Source organism: Watersipora subatra, chromosome 10 (assembly GCF_963576615.1).
Source record: "Watersipora subatra chromosome 10, tzWatSuba1.1, whole genome shotgun sequence".
In the NCBI taxonomy this organism is placed as follows: domain Eukaryota; kingdom Metazoa; phylum Bryozoa; class Gymnolaemata; order Cheilostomatida; family Watersiporidae; genus Watersipora; species Watersipora subatra.
The window spans coordinates 54781423-54793055 of record NC_088717.1 but is presented as its reverse complement, the minus strand read 5'-3'; the positions used below and the strand labels follow the sequence as shown (position 1 = coordinate 54793055).

Genomic DNA, 11633 nt, shown 5'->3' with positions numbered 1-11633 from the left:
TTATATTTACAAACTCGAGTTGGTAATTTACAACTCGAGTTGTACAACTCGAGTTGTGCAACTCGAGTTGCAAACTCGGCGCAGTATAATTCGCTATTAGCTTTAGTTTTACAGTACATACATAGTTTAATTTCTATTAGTTAACGGGTGCCTATTGATGTAGCCTACCATTGTTAATATAACCAGATCTACGGTTATGCTACCGTAATACCAATATATTGCACCTTACTTTTGAAAAGTCGTGTTGCGCGTTCACAACTCGAGTTGTGAACGCGCAACGCGAGGCACTGTAAGGCGCCATAGACCCATAGAAGATGATTGATTTCAATGCCCCTCGTATGATAGCCTCGTAACAAGGATAAACAACCATCCACCAGCGTGATACTGTTATTTGATAACTTGACACTTGATTTGAGCTTTGCAGACTTCATGCATCGCTAATTCTTTCAAGCCAATGGTCAGCAGGCCTCAGCGAGTACATATTCATCACTCTCTCCTAGGATAATGGCGGCTGAGAAATTTATGCAGGAATTGGGTGTAACGATCCACCACGGAGGTATAGCACTCGGCGTATCAGTAGGTAAGTGCTGGAGAGGGAAACACTGTCATTCACAATTGATCAAAGGTTGCATCTTGTGGAAGGTGAAACAAGCAGGTTCAGGTCACTGCATTGACTGCAATAATATAACCAAAGCAGTGATCAGTTAAAGCGTAGCTAGTTCTAACTGGCACCAGTCCACCAGTATCACCTACTACCGTACTACCGTACGAAATACAACTTTCACTATGATTTGCTGTGAAAGTTGGAGTGGTCATTTGTGCCTAGTAACTAGCAGAACTGCGTTATTACAGGTGTGAAGTTGGGTCTCTTCCAGTCTTTAGCTCAGCTGGCTCAGTCAAAGGACACAGCTGTAACCAGTCAGCAGCTTGCTGACAGTCTTGACTTTAAGGAGAGGTAACAAAGTAATGACATGTTATCAATGAAATCTTATCATAGTGAAAGATTCAGATAGAACTAATGGCAAACAAAGCAAACAGATATTTGGTTACTTACTCAAAAATCATTTTTGGTTTTGCCTATCCGCTCACAAGCTGTTGAAGAATAACTTTCAGTAGACCAAACTTGAGTTTGAATACTAAATATTATAAGTATTAATATATGACAATATATTAATAATTCTAATAATTTAGCTACTTTTATTAATATGTAAATTGTTTTAAAAACTTTTTTAAATTGGACTTCGAAGTAGCAGTTTTTTAAGTATCTCGAAAATCCCAGAGTTCCGAATGACTACATTAGTTGCATGCAATTTTTAAAGAAGGCTGGTTGAATCCTGTCAAGATTTCTCAAGATAAACTGGTACACGGACACATAAAACTATCAAATGAGCACCTCTATGATTAGGCTGGTTTTAAAGCCGGCATACAAAAGCTAAAGCCAATGAATGTTAAGTCAACACAAGCTCAAGGTCAATACAAGGTCAATACAAGCTTGCAGTATTACTTTCGCATAGTAGTTTCTTTAATGTTCAAATGCTTAGTTCATATTTGCATTTGTGAATTACAAACTCTGAGATAGTTTAGGCTGGTCCACACTATCATCAATACATAGGCAAGATTTTCCAGCTGTAGCATAGCGGTTGACCAATGTGAACTATGACAGCAACAGACAGCGCCCTGCAGGCGGAGTTGCAATGTATTTGCTATAATAAAATTAATGCTAAACATTTTAAAAGCTTTTGAGAAACATGTATGTTACGCTCAATATTTTAACTTACTTATTGTGTACTTTAAGCAAACATTTTGTCTTTTGTTAACGCTAATATGCCGGTAGTCCCATGTGTCATGCGTAGTAAGTATGTGCACAATTATTCATCATCTCAGCAATATGGTAGAGTGGTGCAGTTGGTAGCGTGCTTGGTGTGAGTTCATTCATTCATCTGGTTTTGATTCTCATGAAGCACAATATTTTCCTAACACCCTTAGCATTGCTCTTATTATAGTAATGTTGGCACAAATTATCGTTTTATCGGCAAATTAGGTAAGACATTCGGATTAGGTAAATATATTTTGCCTGATGTGAATAGAGCTATCCATAGGAGAATCTCTTGGGCATACATAGGTTGGGTGGGGGTCAAGCCTTGCCTACTCAAGAATGGTAGGCCTAAAGGGTGCCATATTGGTTGTTGAAAGAGTACTGCTCTAACATGCAAAACAGCGAAGGCTGCTGGTGGACAAAGGTTTGTAAAGTTTCAATGTTTTGATGTTCAGTGTTCGTCACACTGATACAGCTGCCGCGAGGAAGAAATGAAATGCAACGCTCGCTGTCACCCAGACAGAGCATGTACAAATTAAGTACTCGCACTGTCACGGTGACCAATTGTTATTTTTTGTGTTTATTTTATCTTGACTAGCTTTTATATTATATACTATTTATTATAATATTAAATTATATATATGTTATTATTATATAATATTATATATAAGTATATTATTATATATAATTAATATGTTATTTATTATATATAGGTTTGTCTCAAATAAGGCCCTTTCTTATATCAGTATCAGTGTCACTTTGGCCTCCTTGTTCCTAATCATAATCACATTAGGCATAAAGTTAGGTGTGACCATAGATATATAAACCTATATATCTATAGATATATACATGTAGATAGATATATAAGGTTTATATATCTATGGGTCTGACATATTCAGACTCCGCAATAGGTAATTTTTTGCTCAATTAATTAATCGGGAAAACCATGTTGCTTAATGTGCCTTCTTGAAGAAATTATGCCTGTTGTAGATATTAGGGAGTGTAACATAGATATAAAGAGTTATAGATATTTTAGCAATTTAATTTTTTCTGTTCGTCATATTCTACTAAAGCTCAACAGATGATACAAATGGTTCAACAGCGGCATACCATCAGTAGTGCATCTGAAACGTACCATCAGTAGTGCATCTGAAACATACCATCAGTAGTGCATCTGAAACGTACCATCAGTAGCACATCTGAAACGTACCATCAGTAGTGCATCTGAAACGTACCATCAGTAGTGCATCTGAAACATACCATCAGTAGTGCATCTGAAACGTACCATCAGTAGTGCATCCGAAACATACCATCAGTAGTGCATCCGAAACATACCATCAGTAGTGCATCTGAAACGTACCATCAGTAGTGCATCCGAAACATACCATCAGTAGTGCATCCGAAACATACCATCAGTAGTGCATCTGAAACATACCATCAGTAGTGCATCTGAAACATACCATCAGTAGTGCATCTGAAACATACCATCAGTAGCACATCTGAAACATACCATCAGTAGTGCATCTGAAACATACCATCAGTAGTGCATGTGAAACATACCATCAGTAGCACATCTGAAACATACCATCAGTAGTGCATCCGAAACGTACCATCAGTAGTGCATCTGAAACATACCATCAGTAGTGCATCTGAAACGTACCATCAGTAGTGCATCTGAAACAAACCATCAGTAGTGCATCTGAAACATACCGTCAGTAGTGCATCTGAAACATACCATCAGTAGTGCTTCTGAAACGTACCATCAGTAGTGCATCTGAAACATACCATCAGTAGTGCATCCGAAACATACCATCAGTAGTGCATCTGAAACATACCATCAGTAGTGCATGTGAAACATTAGGATTCATGTAGATTTAACAGATATGTCTGCAAATAACGTCACTGGTGTCAGTCTCTTAAATATCTGTTTTTACTAGGATTGTACTGTCTATTGTGCCCATAGACCTATTAACTATACTTATAGTTATTATGGTTAATAGTTAGTATAATTAATAGGTCTATGATTGTGCCATAAATACATCATCAACAATTTACACAATGTAGATGTAAGTTCTGGTTATGACCAACAAGTTGGTGTGAGGATCTTCTAAATTCACTCCCATATTACACAGTAAAAACCCCTCATACGTTTATGTAAAACGACTTATTAAATGCATAAACTACTACATGTTATCGAATCAAGTCCGATGTTACGGAGACAAATAATCCCCAAAGAATATCGCAGGTTCACACTTGTACTACCTTGTCTAGCGTATTGTATAAGGTGTAAATAGAGTCTCGATAGGGTATTATATAAGGTGTAAATAAGGTCACAATAGGTATAGAGTCAATATCGCTGTATGTTGGGGTTAATCACGCAAAGCTTCTGTGATTGTCTGCGATAACAGTGTTTGCACTATCACAAACCCATATCGTTTACATCAGCAAGATGCCCGTGACAGCACTCTTATTATTCAATGTGGTCACATAAACGTCGAAATACTAGTCCAGCAGCAACTGTCATGAAAAAAATATAGATGGAGCAATCCGCCGACGGCCAATCATTATCGCCAAAGTGGTACACATTGCACAGGCTATCTTGGATACTCGGCAAACTATTAGGAAAGTATATCATGTACTATTAGGAAAGTATCAGCATGTCATCAGTTTATAGTGCACATAGTTGAAGAATAATCGCCAATAAGACAATGACGACATATGATGACATAGTGTGAACCAGTCTTAAAGAAATAGGTGGCAACTATGACAGCCATAAACAGATGAATTTTTGCTCTCAGATATTGAGCATCTAAGATATTTGCAAACTCAATCGAGAAAGACCATGGAAGTATTGAAAATGTTTAAAATTGAATAGCTGGCACGGTATTTTAATGCGAATCATTCGCAAGTGCTGTTTCCATAATTCGAAAGCATGATGGATTCGATAAAGTTTTGCGAATTGCAAAATTCTCTTAGCTTGCGAATTTATGCAGTTTCCATGATGCGTTTAACTTGCGGATCGGCTCAAGTTTGCGAATCATGCGCGTCGTGGAAACATAGTGAATGGGATTCCGACTGCTTAGTGTAACGGTTAGTATGTAAAAAATCACATAGAACTCTGGTGGTTACACCAACTACTCAATAGAAACTGTGTTTCACACCAGGTCAGCAGTTCAGAAAAAGGAAAAGACTTGAATAGGCTTTAGTGACCAATAGAATGACTCGTACATTCAGCAACCCATTCTCAACCAACAATTAAACATGTCTGCAATGACTTTCAGTAATATATTGTGTTTTGTTACATCTTGGCAGTCTTGTCATGCTTTGAGTGACCTCGCTGTCTTCTTTGTATTGCTTGTTTGGGCAGAGTATGTGGTTTAGGATTCACCCCAATCCTCTGTTCCCAGGTCAAGACTCTAGATCAGTTAGCCACAGCCGCTCACCACATTATGAGCCGTGTTAATATATTATACTAATATATTTTGCTAATATATGTAGTTTGCAAATATATTATACTAATATATTATGTTGATTTATGATTTGTTATGCTATGCAAATGTATTTTGTTAAAATATTATGTACGATTACGTTTCTTTAGGCATCCCATTTAGCCTGGTATCTCTACTACATATTTTTAGTGCGCAAATATTGCTCTTGTTTTTGCAATAACGACAATTTTTTGTTGTTTCTACTAAAGCGTTACATCACACATAGAATTCGCGAGAAATAGAAAGATCATTTGGCTTTAGCAGCTCCGTACCTGGAAGGGCATTATAAAACCTCTCCCAAGCTAGCAGACACGTTAATAGTCCATTTACAAAGAATTTTTTGCCGTGTCTCTATGGAAAAGTTTCTCAAAAACTGCATTCTGTGTAGTCAGAAGACTCCACTAAACTACACTCTAGTCAGCGGATGCAGTCAAGTGTTTCAATCCATAATTATGTAAGTTGGCGCGCAATTCGCCTGTGTCAAGCACTAGTTGTCACGTGCAGTTTGTTTACTTCTGTCATTGGCCAATGAAATTCCTTGCTTAACAGCGAGTGACCAATAAGAAATAGGCTCATCTTTTTGAAACTTGATTATGAGTGAGACAAACACATGCTGAGAGATTTGAGAGCGTAATAACAATAGTGATACAACTAAAATAATTCAAGATAGTGTAAATCATGGCTAACCAATCATCAGCCAGTATTTGATTTTGATAGATCGCTTCTGCATGCTTGGATCTTCTGCATGCTTGGATCACTCATTCTATATCAGGTTTTGTTAGTTGTTGATTTTAATTAGTAAAATCACCTAATCTAAAGTTGTAAACACACCCTCACGCACTCAAAGGAATAGGCTAGAGGAAACCTGTATTCATAACACTCATCGCTGCAAGGACACTAAGAGCAAGAGAGGCTCTAGCTCCCCAACATATTTGGTAGTAAACTGAAGGTCTATCTCAGGAATATGGAATTTTAGATTTTATATGCCGACTATTTTAAAGGGTTTAAAGGTGAACTTGCACAAACTCTAGTAGATTTTACCATGAAGTGTCGGTATTTTTCTATCATTTGTGATTGTTTTTGATGTTTGAAGTCATCTGACTGCCAGGATGTGTCAAGATCAAAATTCACACACTCGTTCGTGGTTGGCACACTCGGATCAAGCGAAAGTGTGGTTATGATGTCTATAGTTGCAAAGGGACTGATAGAATAGAGATGAGGAATGCTGTAACTTGAAAGCAATAGCGAATATCAACTATAAAAATGATAGCAACTAGTGATGTCATTTTACGCATATTTTTCTTCTGAGCATTTTAAACAAGTTTTGTCGATTTTAACCTTGAAACATTCTGACAGTCGGATCACCTCAAACATAAAAAACAATCGCAAATGATAGAAAAATATCGATACTTTCTGATAAAATTTACTAGAACTTAGTGCAAGTTGATATTTTTAAATAAGCAGTAATTTAGACATATCCTTGAAGTTATCCTCTCTCTGCCTCTGGCGTAATGAAAAGCAATCGACATTATAATCATTCAGGGTAGCGACCCTGCACACAATTTTAACAATAATTTTTTAACGTTTACTAAGCATGGTCAATGAGCAGTGAGTTATTATAGCCTACAATCATTGAGTATCAATAAAGATCTCAGGCCATTTTGTCAACAAGATGCATAGTGGCATATGCACATGCATTCTTCACAGCTTTCACCTACCGTTCTGTAACCAGCTGATTACAAAAAAACATCGATAGCTCTTCCGTGAGTGCATAGGAAGAAGCACAACAACTATCAGTTCTCTTTTGAAAATGCGAGAGGCGTTTGTATTTTATAAGCAACTTCACTGTCAGTATTGATAGTTTGATATCAGTCTCAATGCCAAAAGAAGTTGATACGGTGCCGGATTGGAAACGAAAAGTCATCGTACAGCAAAATTTTGATTAAACATTTGATAACACCCATTAGATTTACTGGCGGTTGTAATATGTTGCTTGAAAAAAATGTCTGCAAAGTTTCTATGCAAGGAAGGTTACACAACTCCTGTATCGACAAATCATTTGCAAAAATTTTTGTTCACGCAAGGTATTATAACTAGAGAGCACTAGACAGATTCGTAGTTCTCATTGTGATTTAGAAATTTTCGCTACAGTATTACACAGCTGTACTTATCAGCTGACTGACCATCGCTGACTGTGGCTTGCAGGTATGTAAGAGAATGGATCGGTGGCATGGTCTGTGGTAATGTGGTCGATCATGAAGAGATAGATGGTGTGAACAAGTACTGGCTAGAGCCTTACAGGCTTCCAACTCTTCTCGGAACTGATATGGAATGGGTTGCCTGTTACTCGGAGATTTTGCGGTGTGCATTTGCTGCTGCCCCTATGGTTGAAAAGTGCTTTCCCAACTCTGGCCCACGTGGTGAGTATTTTAGTGCCTTTTACTCCCAACTATATACACGTCTGTTTGAATTATCTTTAAAATTTTAGTAAAGTTTTTATATTTATTTCTAAAATTGTAGTAAACCCAATTCATTGCCTTTATCGTGGGTCATCATGATTCATCTTATATAAACAAAATCAGTGGCAGTTGCCTTGAATATGTGATCAAATATGTGGGAACCCCCTTTCAAGAACAGCATCGCTTGGTCTTTTTTCTTGAATCATTTTGAAAAATGTTTTTAACAGATTGGCTAAAAGTCATAGTGAATACGCGGCAAAAATGCATAACCGGAAACAAAACATAACCAAAAAAACATGATTGCAAAATTAAAGTAAGTGCAGTGAAAGATTAAAACTTTGCTTCAAGTATGTGTAAAGCTAGTAAGTAAATCCTTAAATCCTTAAATCTTTTATAATCCTTATAATCCTTTATAATCCTTAAATCCTTAATAACTTAAATCCTTTAGTAAGCTAAAGGATTTAAGTTAAATTCAAAATTTTTCTCACACAGAGTCACAAAAGTTTAGTGTATCGAATGCGTTGCTCTCAAGTTTCCTTCCAAGCACCGTTATCCACAGCGTCTGTCTTAAGGTAAAAACTCCATTCAATAGTGGACAAAGGGATGTCACATTTTATTGCAGATCATAAGAACTAATTAAGTATTTGTTACTTTTTTAGTGTAGGTACTGAATTATAACACTTAAACACGCTTGTCTACCATAATATTCTCTTTAGGTTTTTCATAATATGGTAAATTATTAATTTTTAATTATTTATTTTATATAGGAAATGTTGCCTTGAGATGAGAGTAAATTGACATACAAGCTCAGTCCCGCAGACAGACAGGCAAACACTTATATTTATATTTAGATGGAAGAAAATAGTAATTGCTGAACATTTGAAGGCTGTTAGTGTTGTGAAGTGTTAACATTTTGGCTTCTGTTACGTGCTGTAGGTGCCAAATATGTGGAAATGTGATTACAAGCTCTTGAAAGCTCAAAAAGGATCAGCTAATCGCAGCCATCACGAAGACGCCGTAGATAGGAATCATTTTAATTCTCTGACGTAGTCATTACATTTCATTATTGTTTTGTCACGTGTTCTCACCTAAATTGAAAGGCCACTAAGGCCAATAAAAGGCTCAATATAAAACTTCTCGTAGCACTAGTTTATGAAAAGCACTTCGGGTTTTACTGAAGAGCCCGTATCAAATATAAATGTTCCCTACTTTACAGTTTTGTTTTGGCTTGGTCTAATCGTCTAGTCGTAATCTGATCATGTGACCCGTACTTCCTGCCAAACAGCGCGAATAATTTCTGCAGCATTTTTCGATTTTCACAGGTGACTAACAGGCTCATCATGTTTATCAGAGAATGATATGTACTCCTTCGAGCTAAGGTTAAAAAATTGAACAAGCTTTTACAGTAGGTTATAAGATACCAGTGCTGAAAGTGACAGCATTACAATGATGATGAAATAGACGTGTAAGGACAATAGATATTGTTTTATTGAATGTGTGAAGTTTATTTGTGAAAATATTTCGACGAATGAGGTTGCATGAAAGTGTAAACAGAAGCCATCTTGTACAACTACGTCCAATTTAAGCCGTTTCGGAAAGGGATTAATCTACGGCAGCCTCGTGATGGCTGCGTTTAACTGTTCGTTTTTGAGCTTTTAAGAGCTTGTAATCATATTTCCACATATTTTGCACCTGCAACACAGCAGAATAAGACATGGGGAATCTTTTGATACCAAATAACTTTAATGTAAATTTTGTTAAAAGTCAACCTTTAAAGTTAATCGTTAACGATTTCTATCCTTTCGCTAGGATGGCGATTGCTTCTTGTCCATCAACTAGAAATGGGAACACAGTGACCCTATTATTTTCAACCATGTTATGACAGTTGTAATATTTTGCATAAATGGAATTTTCCGCAAAACTTCCCGCACAACTTCCAAGTTGTGACTATTTCTAAAAATAGCAACAAAGATTAGACAACTCCTGTAATAAAAAGTTATTTTCATGAATATTTCCGTTTACATAACATACATGTATTGTAACCGAATTCTGAATGAACAATTTAAAAGCAAAGGTAGTGTAACTAAGACATAATTTTGAATGTGGTTATTATAGATATGTATGCCATGTATTAAATGGTAAAAATAAATTCTTAATAAAACATGATCATTGTCTTACTATTAAAAAATAGTTTATAAAGTTACAAAATGTTAACAGCTTTGGTGATTTATTTTATGATTGTTTCTTGGTATTCCTATTAGGTTTATCAAGTTTTAGATTAAATTAAATTTCACTTCAATTATCGGGAAGAGAAACTGAGACTTTATCCTGCAATTAACATTCTGTTTGATTTATACTCACCATTTACCAACTGTAGAATACCAAAAATCCATCACTTCTCTAAAACTTCTGGTATTAGTGAAAGAAACTAAAAATAAAATAAATTTGCTGGATTGAAGGTTCTTAGACGCGCTTTTAAGTTCCTCAGGATGCCCTTGTTGTAAATGCCTCAATAGTATTGAGGTGGATCCTTCTTTGTAGCTTAAAGGTTGACTTGCAACAAAATTCACATTACAGTTATTTGGTATCAAAAGATTCACCATGTCTTACTCTGTTGTGTTGTAGGTGCCAAATACGTGGAAATGTGATTACAAGCTCTTAAAAGCTCAAAAACGAAAAGCCGCCGTAGATTGGATTCTGTTTATTTCTCTGATGTAGTCATTACAGTTTGGTTATCGTCTTGTCACGTGATGTTCTCACGTGAATTGAAAAGCCAATAAAAAGCTCAATATAAAACTTATCATAGCACTAGTTTATGACAAACACTTCGGGTTTTACCGAATACTCCGCCTCAAATATAGATGCTCTCTACTTTACAGTTTTGTTTCAGCATTATTCAATTGTCAAGTCATAATCTGATCACGTGACCCAATACTTCGAAAATAATTTTTGCAGCGCTTTTTGATTATCACAGGTGACCAACAGGCTCGTCATGATTGGTACTCCTTCGAGCTAAGGTTAAAACATTTAACGATTTTTTACGGTAAGTTATAAGATATCAGTGCTAAAAGTGACAGCATTACAATGACGATAAAACAGACGAGTAAGAACAATAGACATGGTTTTATTGAATGCGTGAAGTACATTTGTGAAAATATTTTCACGAATGAGGTTGCATGAAGGTGTAAACAGAAACCATTTTGTAACAACTACATCCCATTTGAGCCGTTTTGGAAAGCGAATCCAAACTACTGCGGTCTCGTGTGGCTGCGATTAACTGTTCGTTTTTTGGCTTTTAAGAGTTTGTAATCACATTCCCATATATTTCACACCTACAACACGACAGAGTAAGACATGGTGAATCTTATGATACCAAATAACTGTAATGTGAATTTTGTTGCAAGTCAACCTTTAACTTGCTTTTGCATATTGTACAAATAACTTGGTATTTTCCTTTCGTGACTGGCTTCTTCATGAACTCCCAGACCACCGACATGTTGATTATTTCTTGCCGAAAACTTTGTGAAACCTATACTGCCCTGATCTGGCAAAACCCAATAATTGCCTAAACAAAAAGTTTTCAGTACAGCTTTTCAAAGTTTAAATTGGTGCCAACCTGGAAATATTGCACTTAACACTTCATATTTGGTACAAATATTTGAACATATCATTGTTCACCTCCACTGAAAAATCACAGTTGTTTTTGCTCAGTAAAATGAATTTTGGGTCAGTTATTTTGTTTTGACAGAACATTGATGCTACTGGCTTCATGTGAGAGTGATCTGGCAAAACCCAACAATTGAAGTTGTTATGTTTTGCATGACTATCTTGTTTGTGGTTAGCATCCTGAAAGGCAGGCATAACCAAACA

General features: G+C 36.2%; 1 protein-coding gene across 1 annotated transcript in view; it reads left to right on the top strand.

The window, feature by feature from the left end:
* The first annotated feature begins 277 nt into the window (after positions 1-277).
* LOC137406153 (S-adenosylmethionine-dependent methyltransferase Rv2258c-like) overlaps positions 278-11633 on the top strand; it is a 30643-nt gene continuing 19287 nt past the window's right edge. The window contains exons 1-3 of the mRNA XM_068092683.1: positions 278-580; positions 853-955; positions 7510-7724. Of these exons, the coding sequence (XP_067948784.1) occupies positions 505-580; positions 853-955; positions 7510-7724 (394 nt within the window). The 5' untranslated portion in view covers positions 278-504. The remainder of the gene's footprint in view (positions 581-852; positions 956-7509; positions 7725-11633) is intronic.